Source organism: Falco biarmicus, chromosome Z (genome assembly GCF_023638135.1).
Source record: "Falco biarmicus isolate bFalBia1 chromosome Z, bFalBia1.pri, whole genome shotgun sequence".
Taxonomy (NCBI): Eukaryota; Metazoa; Chordata; class Aves; order Falconiformes; family Falconidae; genus Falco; species Falco biarmicus.
Genome location: NC_079311.1, coordinates 82,357,683 through 82,379,590, shown reverse-complemented (window position 1 = coordinate 82,379,590; position 21,908 = coordinate 82,357,683). Strand labels below are relative to the sequence as shown.

Here is a 21,908-nt window from a genome sequence, read left to right as displayed (position 1 = left end):
CGCATCTATTCTAAAATGAAATTATTAAAAAACTGAATTAATATTAGTGCATAAAAATTTCTATACACAGCGATCCCTTTTAGTGCCACACATCTCCAGTACTGAATGCTACGAATTAAGTTCAAGAACATACTGCTATAAGCAATTACAAAATAACCTGTCAAATGAACAGACTTCTTATTGACCACTATTTTGCAGCAAGAGTTTTACAATTTAAACATAGAAGGCCTCTACTCTTCCAAAATTTTAATTTTGGCATCTATCATGGTAGTATGATTGTTGTCATATAAACATCAAATAATTTTCTGATACTGTTTCAGTGCCCTGACGATGGCAATAAAGCAGCAAGTACAGTTATACATTGCATTCAAGAGTCCCATTTTCCTTTTAAAATGTATCACCTTTGAATGTTATGAAATGTCATCCTTTCTTCCCCGAGCACTTCATTTACATTCTTAACACTATTAATCAAGTTTTTATCTATCTGGTCCCTGCTTACTGATGCATTTTCTGAAGTAAATGGTCCTTGTCTTTTTTGGGGTCTGTTAAAGATCTTCTGTGCTTACACAGAGATGAACATTTCTTCACAGTAGTACACAGCACGATCCTCTCACTAGCAGATATACTCCTAAGGTGTCACCTCAAGATAGCTGGGTTGCAGTTCTCGCCTCCCCATCCCACCCTGTCTGGATGTTAAGTGACATGACATAACGAACAATCCTCAGCATCCACTACTGTATATTAAATGGTTCTTAAGGACCAAATCTTCCTTTCTTGGACTGCTGTGTCTTGTTTTCAACTTGGAAGGATGCAGTTAAACTTGAGGTTGAAATTTTTATCTGCTTTAGTTCAGACAACTAGCTTGAAATCACTGTAGTCAAACTGAACTCCCTCTCAGAGGTCCTTTGGAAAGGCAAGTCAGGTTATGCTGTTCCTCAAGCAAAGGCACCACAGTGATAAGGAGATGCTGAGGAGTCTAAGAAGGCACACATTAACTTCCCCAGATACTGTTCTTCTTTGCCTAGGTGTTTTTTGTTTAGTCTCACCATACAGAGAAATTCTGACTTTGTGTGACATAAGATGTTTATGATACATCTTGAAAGGTTCAGTAACTTCAGTTTAGATTCACAGTGAAGGATTTATGAGACTTCTGGTGTTACTGGTGCAGCTAGGCCAGGAATCCCTGAAGATGATTCTGTTTACAAACCCAAGAGACTCAGACTAGAGGGAAGTGGAAGCAGCAGAATAAGAAATGTAAGACAAGACAGACTACTGCTTGGCAGAAAAGAATCAAAGAGAAGAACCCAAAGAAACAGTGCTGTGATTTGTGCTCACTCTGAAAACAGACTGTCACAGCAGCTGGCTTGATGCAGGAAAAATGCTTTCTTCCCCTAGTGAAGATTTCACAGCCATCCTTGTAAATGAACTTTTGTCACCTGAAGGAGGGACAAGATGCCTACTGCTCATTTTTAAATTGCCCTTCCCCAGTCAGACAGGACAAAGTGGAAATGTTTTAGGAGAGCTGAGCAAAGCTCAGCTGTACGGGTTGCTTCTTTGATCTCTTGCTGTGCTGCCTGCCATTCAGTGCAAGTAAAATTCTAAGATAAAACCATTTTTCAAGCTTTTCCAAACTTACCATTTCCATTAAATGCCTCTGATCCCCAATTTCTCAGTGAGTTGCCATTACAGGGAAACATAAGAATAAAAAGGAAACTGAAGAGTAATAAAGAACCACCAGAAGATCAGGCTGTTTGAATGAGAAAGGTAATTTTCAAGTAATGTAAAGCTGAGGAATCTTGACTTCCCACAGAAAAGAGAGCAACCAGACAGGCGCAGTACACCCATCAGCATCTTGATGATAAATTCTAGCAGTAAATACTTAAAATTAACTGTTCTAGCAGAGAACAATCTAAGACTCAATGTTTTGAAAAAACTCAAAAGGTTTTTTTAAGAATCTGAGATTAAGAAAATATATCTGCATTCTCTAGCCCTTATGAACTGTGAAGTCCTGAATCCGACATTTTATGGCTGGATGAGATTAGCTAATATTCTGATTTAGTAACATACAGAAGTGGATGCCCAAAACAAAGCAAAATCCTAATGTGATATTTATTCCAAAATTTGTAGTACTCATAGCACTGTTGCCACGACAACCTTAAACCCATGAAGCTGTATTCTACAAACAATGCTTATGAAAATGGAAAATTACTTTTAAAAGCATAAATTATACATAAATTGACAACAAAAGTAATCATTATACTGACCGAAAACCAACTCTTCGGGTATAATGCAGGCAGTTCTTAGTGACATGAGTCTGGAAGTGGACAGATCTGCAGATTGCTCCACATTCAGGACACGTGTATGGAGATTTATGCTGATGAATTCTCTGGTGTGATGCAAAACTGCACTGGTTAGGAAGCAGCATCTGGCAGATATTGCATGTCTTCTAAACGATAAACCAAAATAGATGAAACAAAAGGTTTGGTTCAGCTATACGTAACGTCTTGTGTCAAACACTGTAATATATCAAATCAAAGGTTAAATGTTGTGACTGTGATGTGAACCAGAAGAGGTAGGCAAGTGCTAAATGCGGGCCCTACTGACAAATCTTGTAGGGCAGAGCTGGCAGATACTGGTAACTAGACATACTGGCATTCAGGGCCATTCTGACACAACAGAGCTCTTTCATATACCACTCATCACGGGAGACGCATGTTGGTTTATGCAAATCTTACTTAGGTGCCTCACAAGATTACCTTGATAGTGCAAGGGGCCTAAGTACAACCTAAGAATCAAACCTTATGGTTTCAGTTCAGTGCACCACATAAAAGTAAAAAAAAGAAAACCACCCAAACCCACCAAAAACACTGTCTTCACTTTTTTTGATCCTTGCTCCTGATTCTTATTGTAATATCCATAATACCAATAAAATGGAATATTATCAGGCAGAACGTGCATTGATAATGTCAAAAAATATTTCTCAAACTAGAACACATTATCTGCATTATATCAATATATTGTGCATCTCAGTAAAAACTAGAGATATATAAAATATTTACAAAGCTTTTCTTTGCAGGGTGATCTTTCTACATGCAGGAACAACTTACTAAACTAATTATTTCCTTGTGTTTTGTTACACAAAAATAGTTTTTAAAAAATCTTCCAACTATATGTTGGAATGTATGCCAAATCAGAAACACTGAAATTCTTTGGGTGCTTTGTGCCATTTTTAGGATGAAATGTGAATGATAAAACCCAGGTGTAAACAGGCTTCACTTCTGCTCACAGTTGCTTTCCATTACTGGAGGGCACAAAGAGCCAAACGTGCAAAAGCATTGCGGAAAATGTTTTATTTACAGTAACACATCCTCAAAGCTCTATCCTGTATGGAGCTATGCCTCTGTCTAACTTTGATCATGGTGCCGCTTCACTGACTTCAGCAGAAACACTCACGGTCTCAAAGTCAAGCACAAATACAACTCTCTGCAGAACAGGACTTCAACTCAACTTAATTTCACAAGACTTTGCTTTGTAAGGCTTTTCAGATTATTTTTTTTCTTATGACTTGGGACTTACGAGCCTCACCAGTGACTTATGAAGATTTAGGAACAAAAACAAGACTCCCTCATGAGATGGGTATGATTTTAACATGGTATTTTTAGAAATGTTATCTGCAAAAGTCTTATGGATGTAGTGATGTGTATATGCTGCAAGAACATAAAACAAAACAAGAACACAGCTGCATTATAAAGTATTTACTAACCTACGTATGAAGAAATCCTGAAATAATTAATTAAGACATAATTGCTTTCCTCATGGTAAAACAGCTTCCTACTAAAAAACAGGAACTTCACAAAAAGTCAACCCTTTTTCCCCATTTAGGAGACTCTCCTTTAAATCTCTTCTAAAAAGCAGTAACATCCAGATCATGTAATAGCAAAATCAAAGCTACTATTCTAGAAGAAATTGTACAATGTTAGGAATAGCTTCCATAGGAGTCTGACTTCCTAGTATTAGCAACTATGCCAGTAAAATAAGTAACCTGTTTCCATTCAATCAACAGGAGACAGACACTAACTCCAAAGACAGAAAGAAAAAGCCTTTATAGACACTACAAAAAAGGACTATTTTCCTAATAGAACACTGTTTAATATCAAGGTATAAAGTAACTTCTTAACTGTCTTAGCATTTTGACAATATTACTGATAGTCTAAGAACAAGCATATTTTTGCATCACAACCTGTACACTCCATTTTTATTCTTTTTCTAAAATAACTTAATCTAAATGCTTTTTTTGAGGGCACATGCAAAAACTTTTTCTTTAAAAACAGTAATTTTAAGGAGAAATGTTAACATAAAACATCTTGTGGTCAGACACACAGAAGCAAGAAGTGTATTTCATATGGTTCCCTTATAATGTTTACTTCGTGAACACGGTGACCTGATACGTTTGAACACAGTCTCCATCCAAACGTCTCAAATGTCCTGACGACAGCAAGATGACAAAATGCAAAATGTACAAAACAGAGGAAGTTAGGCAAAGAACATCTACCATTACTCAAATTTAGGCTCAATATTAGCACTATTGCCAGCCTAAAAGATTAGTGATAGCATGGATACATTTACTACCCTTGCAGAAAGCTCTGTCTGAGGTTAACTGTGGGGATTTTGAACTATCACCCTGATTAAAGCCCTTATGACACAGTAAGTCTGAAACTGGGTTCAGACACATATAAATATTCACTCTGAAATGCCAAATATTTGTCCTCGATTGACCAAACAGCCACGGCTGGAACCACTGGCTCAGGCACTCCAAACTGAACAGAACTGGTTTGGGATGTTAACTTTGAAGTCCAGCTTACAGGAAAATCCTAACCATAACTCTACTTAAAATGTGCTTACCACATTTACTTGGCTTCAGTACCATTCCTAAAATCTATCGTTTGCCATTTATGTATTAATAAGCAGCAATATAATACTGGAGAATCTGGAGTATTATCTGATTACGTAAGAAAACAGCAAAACAGAACTTCTTATTCCAGTAATAGATATGTATGGGATTTCCGTAGTCTTTCCAAAGCCTTTCATCTGTAGTACTACAAAATGAAACCAGGATGCTATGCCACAGAAGAGGCATACAACATTCCAATGCTAGCTAAGCATTATCTACCTGCAAGATTCACCTGTAACGCTAGAGTGTTGGACTGACACAAAATGCCAATAATGCTACTTGCCAAGGCCACAAGTTTGCTATTTTGATGAGTACAGTAAAATATTTTAACTAACTACAATAGAACAAGAAGAATCTACTGTGAAATTCTGAAATTCAGCGTGCTTTCTTACCATTTTATTTTGGGCTTAAGGTGACATTAACTTCCAGTTCTCTCATTCCAACCCACACCAAAATAAAACACAGTTTGTGAAAATCATCACCTGCCTGCATTTGAAGTCAAAGTTTCAGGGAAAAAAAGGGTTAAAAGAAAAATGGTGGAGGTGGAAAATAAAGATACACAAGAACTATGAGTATGAAGGGAAATGAGCTATGTGGTTTCATGGGAGCTATACACTTGTCTCTGTTAAGTAAGACGAACATTAATTATCCCACGCTTACTACTCCCCCCCTTCCCCCCACCTCCCCTTAACAGATGAGTGTTTCATTCAGCCAGGAAACCTGTCAGTGAGTGGTCCCAGTTGCTTGAACTGGAATATTGATGGAAGTAAAGTATTACAGGAAGGTAACAACTTTATAGGGAAAATATTTTAATTGCTAGGGCTGTTTTACTACTGTTTATTTTAAAAGAAACATTCTACCTTCATAACAGGAGTTTAAGAAGAACAGGAAGTAACAGCTACTTACTGCTTAGAGTCACGGAAAACATAGAATAGTATATACCATTTCCATTTCAAGAGCAATTAGGTGGGCACTAGAAAGAATAGTAAACTACAAATAACAACTTTTTTCCTATTATTTGTTTGCAAAATCTGAATATTTATTTTTATTTCCTTCCTTTCTTCCAAAGTTAAAATATCAATTTGATCTAACTTCCCTGTCCCCTTCTCCCCATAATGGTAGTTTTACAACAAAAAGCCAGTGCCATGCACTAAGAAGGAAAACAGAAGTCAGGAGTATTTCTCGTCCAAGCTTTTCAAAGGGTAACATACAATGAAAAAAGTACCAAAATGTTTATTAATAAATGCCTATACAGAGTCTTTCTTCAGCAAACACTACCCTTGCAGCAATGCTCTGGACGAAAAATGGACAAAAAGATAATTTATAAAGAAAGCAGGATGTATTGCTCCCACTAAAGCAACTGTTCCATTGAAGTTTCTCTGCTGGGCATTTCAGTACAGCTAGAACACTACAGTATGTAATAAAACACAATGTAAAAAACCAATACAGAATCGAAAACTGCTTCTTGATATATGAAAAGGACTATGAAAATATTTAATTAATTTTTAAGAGGGTATTTCAAGAAAGAACATTTAAAACTATGTTTATTAAGAGTGTTCTTTTAAAATGGAGTAACAAGAAAATACCTTCTTTTCATTCAGTGCTTTGCAGTAACGAGGTGTTTATTTGGGTTTTTTTAATGCATAGCCTGTTAAGTAGGTATTAAGGCCTTATTCATACATCAGCTCTTAAAAGAGAGCAAGCTTTCAACAAGAGACACAAACACACTGACAGGTAGAAAGGCAACGCTGACTTGTTTTCTGTACCCTCATGAGCTTTCCTCCCTGAACAGCAGTACCTGTGCACCCACATTTATCTTTCCACCTAACTGCATTCACATTTTGACAATCTATGAAGATCTTGCTTACTTTCCCATATAAAATCCCAGGGTAAGCAGTACCTAACAGGACATGCATAGAGAGCAAACTCAGCAGCAGCAGGGCAAAAGCACCAAACAGAAGTACCAGAAAAGGCAAAAGGTGTTTCTAATCTGTTTAGTTTACCTGTCCACAGAAAAAAAGCCCCCCCCCCGAAAGTGAGCACATCACTATATCTTTGGTTATTCTCTATTATTTTTTTTCCATTTTATCCTTACCTCATCCTCCCAACCTATTTTCAGTATATTTATCTGTCTCTCATCCACTTGCTTTACCTTGGTGATTTAATTGCTTGATTTTACGGTACCAAGAACAGGACTTTCACAAGGCCTACTGGATCTTATCATACCAAATGATACCTAATGGACCTATTATGAAAAAATGAGATAAATCTAACACCAATAAGCACCAACAAAGCAGTTAGCTAAAAACCAGTTTCTGAGTATTAAGTAACTCAAGAGCTGGTGCTGAATATACTTATGGTCAGCCATCCAAAACTGCAGCAAGGACAGAATACATTCTGCTAACTTCTTTCTGACAAAAAGCTTCCATAAACTCGCTTTAGGTAGGCACATCTGTATTATCTTACAAACAGAAATTCACTATCATTTCTCTGTGAATCCAGGCAATTTTGGCCTAAGTCTGCTAGCCAGTTAGCAAAGTAGGAGCTGAGCCAGAGCCACACAATCCATATAGTCAAGATCATTTCCACACTCAAATATCTTTACATTACTATCTGTAGTGGTGGGTGCAGTGTAACTGCTTCGTGGCCACAGAACAGCTCTTAAGTTTAGCAAACAGATCTGACAGGAACCTGTCTGCACTTCTATGACTAGTGTATTTTTTCCTAGCTGCAGGACTTAAAAATCTTTATCCTGTACACTGCTGTGTGATTCCCAAGAATATTCCTGAGGCATTCCTGTCTCGGTCAGTCTGAGCATGTTTACAGGTTTTCAGCTTTTGACACAGCAAGCAGCTGCAACACCAAGCTCAACTGAATGCTTTGAAACACACCAGAATCCCTTTTAATTGGCACACCCCTAAAGAAATCCAACTACATAATTTAATTAATGATCTTAACTCTTACAGGTTTATAAAATACATCGCATACTGATTAATATTTTTTATTGAATGATATGTTTCTTCCAGATTACATAAATTAGTAAAGAATTTAAAAATCGTTTGTAAATTTAACTCATTAGCAATCATAAGAGGAAAGGATAACCAACACAAATAAATAAATGGTCACACAGCAAGAAGTGCATGCTAGTGAACACCACTTTTCACTTTTGTTTAAGAAAGTCCTGAAGAAAACAGCATGCATATCCTTTCAATCGAATCAGTGTGCCATTTATTTATTGCCTAGAGTCCCTGTAGATATGAAGAATGCCTAGCTCTCTTATGGTGCTTTATGAAAATAATAAAACCTGAAAACAAATCAAGAATGAACCACTTAAAACTATCATTCGGATTGAACAGATGGGCTGTTAGTGAGGGTGCCAATTAAGTGGATTCCACAAGATACTCAAGTTCCAAAGCACAGAAAGGATCATTAAAAATTCTTCGTGAAGACTATTATTACTTTCAGTATTATGATACTCAGCTCTAAGAAAGCTAATGCTAAATTTTAGCAGAAATTAAGTGTCGATTTTGGACTTCAGGCTCTAAGAAATTATAAGAAAACTCTTATTTAAAAAATGTTGACATCCACTATGTAAGTGCTTGCAAGATCTTTTGTGGTTTTTGTTTGTAATTTTAATCACGGAGGTTCAGATAATTAGCAGCTAAATGAAAGTAAAAACATATCCAAAGTCTCCTAGGTTTATAGATGAAACACTGGAATTTAAACATATGATACTCTACTTGTCCACTTGTGTCTGCAGCCTGCTGGAAATGAGTTGCAAGAGATGTCTCATCTTGGAAAACTTCATTACACTCCAAACACTTTAGACTATGTCTACAGAGTTTCGATGGATCTTCATCTAGTGGCATAGCTGGGATGACAGGAGTACTTGATGGGGCCGATATTACTGTCCCAGTTAAGCCAGACTGTATCTTTGTTACAGTATGTGTGCCAACTCCCACAGGGCTTTGAAGCATAGATGTAGCAGTATTGCTTGAAGGAGATGCTATCATTTGATCTGCTGGGACTGGTTTTAAAATCAGGTGTGAACACTGCATTACAACTCCTTTTTCCTTGTGTCCACGAGCATGGGAAAGAAGACTGCACTTATTGTAGAAAACTAAATTTTTGGTACAATGATTACATGTCACTTCAATTCGCACACTCCTCCTGTCATAATGCTGGGTCAGGCTCTTCTCAAGAGCAAATGAGTCGCCACACTCCAAACACTTATAACCTCGTGTTGGTAATGTTATTCCGGCATTGGCAGGGGGACTAAGGTTTGGGATGTAAACTGGTACAGGATTGACGCTACTCAGCACCTTATTGAATGCTTCCACTACAGAACTCTGTAAAGATGACACCACTTGGACTCGAGACACTTTTTTAGAAGGCTGTGAGGCTGCTGCAGAAATTATTGCCTGCTTGATTTGTTGCTGAGGTTTTGTTAGCACTTGGCGGAGTTCAGAGGTGGTTTGAGCACCTTGAGGCAGAAGATTAAGGTTGGCAAGATGGACTGTCTTTGGCACAAGTTTAGCACTGGCAAGGCTTGATGCTGGCACCACAACAGTCTGCTGCTGTATAGCGTTGGCAGCTTTTATAATGGCGCTACTGGCACTCTGCACTGAAGCAGCAGATATCACGGTGGCTTTCACTGTAGTATTGTTCGCAAGCTTCAAATTTATAACTTGTGAACCTGCTGTTTTAACTGCTGAAACAGGGAGAAAGGCAGTAGCCACAGGTTTGATAGTGACCTGTTTTGGTGCAAGTTCTGCAGATGCAACTGCATTGGTGACAACTGTGGACTGGAGAGGAGCTCTGGGAGGAGAGGAAAGAACAGCAGCTGAAGTTGGTGAGGACAGGAGAGAAGTCATGGAAGTTACCATAGAAGCAGTCTGCTCTGGCTTTTTACCAGACTCCAAATCAACTTCTGGCAATACTCTAGTAACAGTTCTCTTGATCTCCCCAGAAGAAGTCTTGATGGTTTTTATGCGAACTTTAGGAATTGCTGGTGTTGACCCTGCAGGAGAAGATGGAGAACCTTTGCTACTGTTTTCACTTGATACGCTTCTGGGACTATCAGGTGGCTTGATAGATGGCTTTTTAGCACCATCAATGAGACTCTGAGATTCAGGTGATTTTTCAATAGCCCGAGGACTTTCGCTTATGTCTTTTGGTAATGGAGAAGATTCTCCTGAATTAGACTGTAAATCTTTACTGGTATCTGTAGCTGCCTTTTTAGCACTCAGTGCTGCAATTGCAGCAATGCATGAAGAAAGCTTTGCTGATGACTTTGCTTTCGACTGTGAAATGCTGGCAAGATTTGTTTCACCTTTTTCAGTACTCAGTTTTCCATCAAGTACCCTGTTTTCAAGAAGCTTCTCAGAATTGTCTTTTAGCAATTTGTCCTCTGTTTTTCGAGCTTTAAAAGGCTCATAGACACTTAAATTCACGGAGTTTGTCTCTGCCTCTCGTTTAGCAACTTTATCTATACTACTTGAAACTGGGATTCCAGATTTAATCAAGTTCTCTCCTCCAAGTGCCTTTAGTTTGTCATATTCCTGCTGAGATACAGATCCTGCCAAGACATTTGCTCTGAAATTTGCATGCATATCCTCTTTATCTGGGGGGTCATCCACCTCAATTTTTTCATCATCATCAAATTCTTCTGCACTTGATATTGGGCTAAACTGGTTGAAAGCCGAATCTTTCAGTGTAGTCTCAGAAGCTGACCCATCATCTTTAATTGACTTCCCTTCATCTTTACTGTAACTATCAAGAGCTGATGACGTTAGAAAGCCATTATGCAAGCCATTGCCTGTGGAATGGTGGCCATCCTTGTCCACTCCCTCCGAAGAATCAACAGTACGCACATTTTTCACAATGACACTCACACCAACATCAGACGATGATGGGGCATGAGAATCTTCATCTGTGTGAGCATTTTGTTTTATGTGGCTTTCATGGTCGTCATGTCCAGATTCAATAGCTGCTTTTGGATCTACCATGTCTGGTATGTCAAAGGCTGCAAGAAGGTCATCAAAATCTGGGGTCTTCATATCCCCCATGGTCATGTATTTGATTGTAAGCAAATCTGTAAAATAAGCAGAAAGTCATAATCTCAGTATTTTAAGCTCTAATAGCAGAGTCTTACACAAAGTAAGTGTATGTTCATATATGCCATGCAAGAAGGCGTTAATTTCACTTCTGAAATAGTATTTTCAGAAATTATTTGTTACAGAACAGTGCTCCAGTGCAAGTGTACAGTCAAATTATTACATCAAGAGCTACAGTAGTCCATCAGCTTCACAGGCTATAATGTAGTCATTTCATTTGAGGCACCAATTTCTCTTCAGTGACTTTCTTCCTGTCCCACCTCCTACACTCCACCACATACACTATGATTACAGGAAGATACCTAGACTTTCAAGAAAATTACGTGAGGTACTTGCAATTCCTCTAAGTGTAGATTTTCCTTGACATTTGCATTAACCTGATAAGCCTTCTTGAAGACAGTAACAAATCTGTTTCTATTAACGGTTTAAAAACACTGCACTGTTCTCTGTAAATTGAATTGCTTTGTAAGAATTACAGAGTAAGTGCCTCCCAATGTTTGCAATGCTTTTTTTCAGCAACTCTAATGAAGGATGTATCTCCACTACTCCTGACAGGTGTCTTACCTACTTTGAAGACCTCCTGTAACAAGAGATTCTACAACCTCCCATGTAATTTATTCCAGCCTGTTGTGGTTTAACCCCAGCTGGTAACTAACATGCAGCCACTACTCACTCACTCCCCCCAGGCCAACAGGATGGGGAGGAAAATCAGAAGGGAATGTAAAACTCAAGGGTTGAGATAAGAACAATTTAATAATTAAAATAAAAACAGTAACAGTAATAATGAAAACAACAGTTATAATGAAAAGGAGGGAGAAGGGGAGAGAAATGAAACCCAAATTGAAGGGAGAAAAATCCTAAGTGATACAGACTACAACTGCTCACACACCACCAGCTGACCAATGCCCAGCCAGTCCCCCAGCAGCGATCAACAGGCCCTGGCCCACTCCCCCCAGTTTATATACCCAGCACGGCATCCTATGGTATGGAATATCCCTTTGGCTGGTTCGGGTCAGTGTCCCCTCCCAATTTCTTGTGCCCGTCCAGCCTTCTCGTTGGCAGGGTCTGAGAGACTGAAAGGTCCTTGACTTAGTACAAACATTACTCAGCAACAACTAAAACTTCAGTGTGTTATCAACATTGTTCTCACACCAAATCCAAAACACAGCACTGCACCAGCTACCAAGAAGAAAATTAACTCTATCCCAGCTGAAACCAGGACACAGTCTATCACAGTTTTCACTGCTGTGTGTTTCCTACAGCATAATCTCAATCTTTGTTGATGCGATCCAAATGAATCACATGTGGTTCTATGCACCAATCCTCTTTGCAACAGCACTTTACTCCGAGACCATTATCTCCCTTCAAACTTCTCCTTTTTAGGCTAACCAGCACCAGAACTTAAGGGTTTTCTTTCCCCTCACAGATAACATTTTCCAGATCCTATTATTAATTGCCACTGGCCTCTATTGGTATTTTTTTTCCTTGCAATTCCCAAACCAAACAGGTAACTGACACTTACACAAATGCTGTGTAAAAAGAAAAGCTAACTTTGAGTATACTTCCTAGATTTAGATCCCACTATGACATTTGCCTCTTTTTCACAGACATTTCAATAATAACATTGTGGTGTGCAGCAGAATCACTTGTAGAGATCTACAAAAATCCATTACAGACAGATTTTTTTTCATTTTCTTTCATAATCATGCACAGGTATGATCTGAGTTGTTGAGACAGAGCTGTTTTTAATGTACTTTCATTGTTCAGTAATTACCAGGCCAAAGTTAGTATTCAACATGAAAAGATATTTAATCAAGTTAAGTGTTATTGTTAGAAAGTGCCCATTCAGGAAGCACCCATCTGTCCTCCTGCCTTTGTACCGCACTAAAAGACTGGAAAACATCCTTATTATATAGCTAACGGCCATCACAGAACAACGGTGTGGCTGACTGCAATAGTGCTCTCCAAGCTCCTCATATTAGCTGAGATAAGCAGGAAGCTACATGCCCCATGGCAGAAGCCTCTTACCAACAGAGATGCATCCTACAGCTGCAGTAGGTCTCCTCCTCCTCCTCTTAGCTCATTATCTTGAGCTCTGCAGAGACACTACTTGATGAATTCAGCTTTAACAGTGCTAAGAAAAACTAGCAAGAATGTACACTTTTAAATACCTATTTTTATGCATATCAGTATCAACACGGGCAGCACTCTTAACTTTTTCTCAGAAAGATACAGTTTATTAAAATGGCATAATCCCTTTACTTGACAAAAATACAAAAGATTTATGTATTCCATCTACACTGGGTACCTGGAAGTCATTATGGACTCCAAGAAAGGTAACTGAGGAAAATTTCTCAAGGATACTGGAATACACAGCAACATTTAATGTAATACTCTCAAATAAATATATAAAGCTTTTGGGAATTGTTTACATGGTCCACTTAATAATCTTGTTGTTTTGTCCAACTTATTAACTCCTTTTTGTTGCACCAAGTCCTTCTGCAGAGCTGAACTGAGCATGGGATTCTCTACAAAATATTAATATTCCGGTGCAACTGATTAATTTACTCTCTTGATTAACTCATAATTCCTTTACTTAATGGATAATATAGAGTAGCCTACTCACCATCAAGGCTTCACTTCACTACTTTAGTAAAGCAAATTGTTATAATCTACTTACTTACTAGATATATACTTACGAGATATAAGAATGTTTCATAATTCTGGTTTTACTGTGTATTTGGGTTTTTTAAACCCATTTATCCAAAAAACAAGTTTCTAGCCCTCATGCATTTAAAACTAGTAACTGGAATAAAATGAACATAAAGATTTAAGAAAACAGACTGGACAAATAACTAGTACCGCTCCACTCTCTTGCAGTATAGCCAGACTCGTGTTCAGCACACGTGTCACACTTATGCACAGTGCTGTGGACCTTCAGTCTATCCTCTGCCTGAAGGATTTCAAGATCCTATGAAAGTGCCACAATTACAAAGGCAGTTACCTAATAAATACAAAAATACATGCACACATAATATCAAAACTACAAAGAAAATTCTTCTAAGAATTAAATAGAAAAGGTTCTAGAAACCAGAGCACACCAAATCCATGTAAAACCACAGAAACATGGTCTTACTGACACAGTTTTCCATGATTCGAGGTAATAATAACTTGCTCTCTGATTATACACCTGTTCATAAGTGTCTTTTTGCAGCTGTTATATACACTCAATAGGAACTAAAAAGTTTTCCTAGTCTAGAACTTCCTCTAATTACATATACTGGAGCTTAATTAACATTTAGCAATAGCAATGAATTTAGACACATTTGTTCTTTAGTGAGAAACTCAATTAGACTAATTCCAAAATGGGAAAATATGTCAAAATAATTCAGAGGTCTGTAGACCAAAGATCATAAATTTATCCACAGAGAGCACACTGCATGAATTTGCAACTGTCTTTCAAGTCCATGCAGAAGGAACAACTCCCACGCTCCAACAGAGAATGGAATGGTTTCTTCTGCATTAGGGGTCCAGAATTACTGCTGCGCTTAAGAGATCTCTCCTGTTCTTCAAATTTTTAAAGCAATCTAAGTTAAACAAAAAGGGACAAAAGACATGGCCAATCTTGATAAACAAGTAAGCGAAGTTGTAACATGGACATGTTATTAATCTCTTCCTCACTATTCCAGTATACCATTTTAAGATTCAGTATATAAACTTTGTTTCCACCACAACTATCAGGACTCTGATGCCACATTCCTCCCTTTTCTTTTTTTTCTCCAAAAACCTTTCAGTAACTGATTCTCTTAAGGATAAAACTCTGCCTTTCACCCAAGATCAAAATCAACTGACACCCTGGCTGCCAGACAAGCTGTTAGTCTATTCCTTCTCTGGGCCAACATGATGCCTGTAAATACTTCAGACCAGGAAACAAGGCAAGTTTCTGGTTCCCTAGGAAATCCCAATTTTCCAGGAACCAGAATTTCTTCAAGAGCTGCTTTTAAAAGCTCAGTGTCTCCAAAGAGACACACAAAGCTGTAAAAACCAGCATCAGAGGGCTGCCATTAAGATGATCTTCAGAATCAAACTGAGAAACAGTCCACAGGTATGTAATCAAGGATACATTCCTCAGATTAAACAAATAAAAAAGTATTTAAGGAAACAACCTGCAAGACCCCCGCCCCCAAAACTTCATCTAAAATAGACATTTTTTTTCATTTTTAGTTTCTAAATACCAGAAACAAGATTCACCTCAGAACAGGGGACTGCTAACCTGAAGTAAGTATTATGAAGAACAATGGTCAGATGATACAATAGATGCCCCTAAATTTGTGGATACTCATGTAAGGAGTCAGTTCTTAGATTTCCTGATTCTGTCCAAAGTACTATTTCATTTTCAGATGACATCTCCCTTCGTAACATTCCTTTTCCTTCTCATGGACTAGTTCTGTTCCCTGCCTCTCCACCTGGCTGCCTGTGGATGTTTACCAGCAGAACACCAGGAAAGGCCTATCACTTTCCTCCTACAATGTGCAACCTTTAGAGTGCTTGAATTACTTGAGAAAAGTTACTAAAGAAAACCAGTTTCTTCAAAAATTCAAGCATTGCTTTGCTTACTGATTACTCAACAACAAAAGTAAGTAAAAAGGAAAAACTTCTGAATACGGCCAATGCAAATTACACAGCTAGAATGCCATGGGGCAGTGAGGTGCAATGCTTCTGGGTTCTGCTTTTTTGATGGTGGGCAATAGGACTTCCTAGGAAGATACCACTGAATCTTAAAAACTTCAGATAACAGACTGAATATACTTACTTCATGATTTCCATTAATCTCTTTGGTGACAACATCCACCTCTATGTGTGCATCAATACCTTACTGAAATGTAAAGTGTGAATTAAGTTCTGGAGGATAAAAAAAGATTGTTTTGTTTGTGTTCACACTTTGTTCAAAGTGTCTGTGCATGACTTCCTATGTCCTTTCTTTGGAAACACATCTCTTTAAGTAAGTGCTTCCTAGGAACAGCACAAAAAACTGGCACAGGTTTTAGCCAAAGGAAGATAATTCCTTGACTGTTCTGCTGTCTTACTTTTCTCAGTTAGCCTTATATCCCAGTTCATCTGCTAACACATTCCAGTGAAGCACTCACGTGGGTAGTTACATCAAAACAAGAACCAGTCCACAAGAACTCTCTACTGACAGTGGAAGAAGCAAGCAGGACAAGAATTTGATACTACACCTGTGAGAAATAGTTAAATTCTTGTAAACCTTTTGGGGTCTTCATATCCTGGCTGTTAAGGTGGAAAGCCTGAGCATGTATTCAAAGATTTTAAAAGGCTGATCTCCAGAGAAAGGGGAAAATGTCTGTAAGATGTAGTGCATCCAGGAACTTCTGCTGTGTTACCAAGAATTCCAGAGACCATTTTGAAATACCGCTTTCTTACAGCAACTATTGGTGCAGATCTGAGGATCTTGCTCAAATATGCAGTGACATAAATATCAACCAAAGAAATACCAGAACTTCGAAGTAAATAGCTGCTTCTGAAGGATTAATGAAGACAGTTTTCTTCTCTTACATGGAAATTTTGTCACTCCTCCTCTAGCCCTGCATCTATACCCATTCCAGGTGGAGGGACTCCAGCCGTATGAAGAAAAACAAACAAACCTACCCTTTGATGGACTCTGCCAAGGTGGGAGGAAAGCAGAGAAACACACAGAATAAAGCATTTTTTCTTACTTTCCAAGTATGACTTATCTTATAGCTTGGGCTTTTGGACAGCTGCAGATGGGTCACAGTATTCTCCACAAGAAAAACGAAGCTGCCTATACACTGCTGCTGAAATTAGAAGGTACTTTTTGGTGTAAAGCTAAGCAATCCTAAACAGTCAAACCAGACTCATTTTGGGGAGGTTTAACAGCCCTAATGAAGAAAACAGAATCATCTAGAAGCTCCCAGACAGCTCATGCCTCCAAACTGCTCAGATCTCTGATTTTTGTCTGTCAGGTACACGAACAAGTTCAAGGTTTCCAGGCCTAGCAATAAAAAATAACCCTCCTCCCTTTCCAATACTTTTACAATTAATATTCTCTAAGTATGAAGGCTTCTAACTATCGTTTCTGGATCACAAGCATGGTCTTACACGCTCAATTTTTATTCCTGTATTTCATTGTAAACCTTTAAAGAACCGACCAACTTTTCCTCCTTGACATTCACCCTCCTGCTCACCCAAATCTTCATTGCTCAACCACAAATCTACTGACTGCAATTTCTTTAACTGTCTGTACTAGTCCTGTCTTTTCTACTGCACAGAATTTAAATTCCTACCCTTTGCCTTGAAATCCCCCACAACTATCTATACTTACAATACAGAACTCCGTGCTTCTGTTCAAACAACTGCTCAACTCAAGCTTCCCTTGGCAGCAAGTCTGCTTATTATTTAATGAAATAGGAAGCCTCCCAATTTTAATTTTCATCTACCTATAGAATTCATATTCCTGTGACTACATTTCCTTTACCTTCCTTAAACTCTTACTACAGTTTTTACCTCCACTTGTACTACGTACAGTTGTGGACTGTTCACTCCTCAGGGCAGAGACCTTTTCTCTTGTATGTTCTTAAAGACATCAGCATTCTTTTCAGTACTGTGAAAACAAAAGCACTGAGACACCGCTTTTCAGAGTCTAGTACACGGTACTGTCTTAATTCTGGAAGAGTACTTCTGGGACAACCACATACAACAATCACTCTGTTATGGTTAAGACTGGTATAAATTCCTAGTTAGACACACTATTCCAGAATAAAATTCTGATAATCTGGTGTAATTACTCCACTTCCAAATATGAGTAATGATGCCTAAATAACATCAAACTCATTCTGTCATTGTGGAATAAAATGCCTACCCAGGGAGCATACCAGCCTAAAAGTTTTGGGGTTTTCTCCCCTCACCTTTTTTTTTTTTAGTTCCTGTATTGTTACACCAAGAAATTTCATCTGGTAGATAAGTCATTTGATCAGAATTACAGTAATATATAACCTAACATTAGGGAAATAACTGCCTAATACACAGATTAAGAGCAGTTCATCAGTTATTCAACATATATTAGTAATTATGACTAACACTTCTGATTATTTACTTTGAAAGCTATGTATCTGAAAAACAAAGGCAGTATGCCAATTCAACCACCAAACCTCCTTCAGGAAATCAGAACCACATTGCAAATCACGGCTTGGTGTGGTCTGAAATACTCGGCAGGCAAGTAGGATATGCATGAGGCCACTTTAACCACAGGCAGCAACGCCTGTCATAGTCACATATAACAGAGGTTCCTTTTTGCTTATCAAAGCTTCCATGACTTGTTACTGTTGCAAAAAAACCCCTCAGGCAGATTCCTGTTTCCAGAAATAATAGGAAATCCTTTCATAATAGGCACATTTTGAATTATTAGGATCAAGGTCTCATTTACCTTCCATAGTACCAATAAGATTATGCCAGTCCCGATGTAAACATCTTTGTGAAATATGGGGCAGTTTACAGTTAAAATTTACACCAAGCAATCTGCTATTTCAACATTAAGCACTGTATCTATCTGCCTTTAAAGAAGAAAAGAAAAAAGGAAAAAAAGGAAAAAAAAGAAGGAAGGAGGGGGGAGGGAGGAAGGGAGGAAGGGAGGAAGGGAAAAAAGAATATTCCAATTTGTCTTCATGCCCAAGCCTCAATGAGTAAGAGAAATCTGAAATTGCACTTCTGGTTTTCTAAAAGGACATTCTACCAATTTTCTTCCTCCCTCCTCCCCCTCAAAAAAGCTTTGGAAGGTAAGTATTAGCCCAGTATTTCAAGTATTAAAATTCTTAGGTTTTTTTTTTTTCTAACATGTGTGGACAGTTTCAGAAGAATTTCATGATTTTTTCTTTACTAGCCCAAACAAGCTTTCAACAGGCATTTCACAGAGTCTCAGAACAGCTGAGGTTGAAAGGGAGCTCTGGAACTCCACCTTCTCTGCTCAAAGCCAGGTCAGCTACAGCAGGACACTGTCCAGTCAGGTTTTGAGTATTTCCAAAGATGGAGACCCCAGAACCTCTTTCAAGACAACAGGTTCCAGCATTTTACCACCTCACAGTAAAAAAAAATATTTAAACTGTTAATCAGCATTCAGACCTACCCACATTCACTTGCCTTTCCACCCACTTGTGACAATATCCGAGTTCATGTCCAGAGTCCACCATCAAACGGAAGCAAGCTGTGACAGATCATCACATCACTGCTCAGATGCTGCTGATGCAGAGCACAATGCCAGCCCATGCCATGGCCAAATAGAACATTTTGGAACTGGGGCAGGGTAAGAAGGTACACAAAGCTCAGCTAGTGGCTGTGATTTATGAGGCTGTCTCTGCGGCCTGTTTCCACAGCAGACAGTACCAGCTGACATTTGACTTTGATCTACTGTCATGCGAGCTGTACATTTAAGATGCTGTAAACAAATCTGGATGCTGTAAGGAGGAAATAAACCTGAATGCCAATCTTTCTCAACTATTAATCCAAAATATTGTTCCGTGCTATGCACAAAGACAGTATTATTTCAGAGTAATTGCTAAAATATTTACTAATCAATAAAAAATTATTTAACAAACCCATTCCTCCATGCATTCTATCTAGTTCTAGAATACCACAGAAGCCTGTTAATCCACACATTGGCTGCCTGAGTTTTAAACGAGCAAACTCTGAAAACAAGCAATAAAACTACCACAGCCAATGCATTATCAAGTGTATTCTGTCGATTTGAATAAAAACACAGTTTTTTTCAGTTCAGGAGTGTCTTCCATACAAATTTTGGTGGTTCGAAGTCACATACATCACGAAAGAAAGCAATGGTAGCAAATTACATTTGGGATGGCAGAAGATGGAAGTCATGGGAAAAAATCACAAAGCTATTATTGAATAGCACTTGCCTGTTGTTCGTGGTGTATTGCTATAACCTGGCATACAGACCTAGAGTGCAGGTGTGTGCACACTGTCTTTTCCCAGTACACAAAATAATTTGGGAGTCCCCAGAGGTCACGAGAGTTATACTTATCTCTGCACACAGAATGCCGATGCCGCTGCAGCCAGACTAAAGCTTGAGTGTTTTTGTTGCCTTGTTTGCTGTTAATTCATACAAGCAAAACTTTTTCCGATGTTTCCAACGTTTGCCCACGGATTCAGGTTTAGAGCCTTAGGAATACAAGATCTCTGCAGAAGAGTCTCTTACTCAGTCTTTAAGGTGAGGTATGGCAAAGTGCTATTCTGTGCTTATCACTCAGCTGAGTTTTGCAATTATGGATCACCAAGCCATGTCAAATCAACAAGCAAGATACCCCCAGAAGACCCCCGAGTTGTTTTACAACTATAAGCATGTTACCACCGCTTTCAAAACATATCCATCCCTATAACTGATTATAAAAGAGTGGGTAATTGTCTCTGTCCTCTTTTCTATTATATCCAGCATCTGATTATGGATCCTGTTAAAAGATGAGCCCCTTTCCCCTGCAATGATGTAATTAAGTAAAGCCAGTTCTTGAGAATTTCTGTTTGTTTTCTTCAAAATCCCACAGGTTTTTTTTTGACAGCCTTCTACTTCTACAGTAAAAGAATTACTTGTAGTTTACAACTCTTTAGAAGCCTCATTCTGCAGTCTAACTCCTCCATTTTGTAGCTTTTTTTTTTTTTTTTTTTTTTTGGCAAAATGGGTATCTCAAGTTCTCTTTGCGTAGGAGAAAACAGGAAGGGAGAGGAGTAATCTTCTGAAGTCTGCTGATTTCCTCTTCTCACACCACCACTGAACTACCTCTTGCACAGTTTCAAGAGAATCGTGTGCAACTGGTTCCGAGTTCACTGTTACCAGCCTTTGGCTGGCAAAAAGAACTGGGATTTTCCAACACGAGTAAGGTATCTCCTCTCCCACACCATAAGGAGCAGAACAGATCATCGCTATCTACAGCTGGCCAAATGAAAACTACCTATATTTATCAAGAGATCCAATTAAGGTTTTGGGCCTAGCAGCTTCCCAAATTTCTCCTAAAACGGAGATAAATTCATGAAGAGCAGGTAAATCCCTATACCATTCTTTCTGCTCTCTACTTAAAAATGAATTATGAAAATGGCTTAATTTTGTACTTCTGGATGTAAAATGGGCTCGAACAGTAATGAGTGAATAATTCAGATGTACAACTATAATGAACAGAATTCTGAGATTCCCAATTTAATGCAAATTTGAATCACATTCTAAATGGCACTTGCTTCCTGCCTATTTCCTTTAATGCACTTTTTTTTTTTAAGTGGATAGCAGTTCTTGTGCAAAAACAGTGTGAAGCAGCTGCAGACAGTCTTGATAAGAGCACTCGAAGTCAGGCAGGGCCCACCTGTGCAACACTAGCAACAGACCCTAAAACATTAGGATCAAGGGGTTTTTGGCCTTTGTTTTTGTGGTTTTTTTAACCATACATCCCCAGAAATCTGTATGCATAATTATATTTTAACACACATTCATACTTCTAAGAAAACCGAAGTTAGTTAACTCATTCAAAAAAGGCTTGATAAATCATTACCCTTCCTCTCAAGATCAAATACCTGAAACAAGCCTCAATGCAAAATGAGATCACAATTGCTGATACAGAGGACCAACCCCCCAGCATTAAGCAGCATTTTCTGCTGGAAAGCTGGCCTACATGCAAAATCAAAATTTCCTGGTGAAGAGCATTTATACATATTACTAGACTAAAACAATAAAACTCACCAAGAACACTGCCGACTCCAGCATCTAGTCAGGTTTCTTATCTTAAGGTCTATAAAAATCCCTGCAAATTCAA

The 21,908-nt window shown here is 38.3% G+C and overlaps 1 protein-coding gene across 9 annotated transcripts in view; it reads right to left on the bottom strand.

The window, feature by feature from the left end:
• ZNF532 (zinc finger protein 532) overlaps window positions 1–21,908 on the bottom strand; it is a 74,742-nt gene that overhangs the window by 25,395 nt on the left and 27,439 nt on the right. For all 9 annotated transcript variants that reach the window (XM_056325620.1, XM_056325624.1, XM_056325626.1 and 6 more), the window contains 2 exons: window positions 8,692–11,045; window positions 2,265–2,446 (listed from right to left, as the gene is read on the bottom strand). In XM_056325620.1, coding sequence (XP_056181595.1) covers window positions 2,265–2,446; window positions 8,692–11,045 — 2,536 coding nt within the window. The remainder of the gene's footprint in view (window positions 1–2,264; window positions 2,447–8,691; window positions 11,046–21,908) is intronic.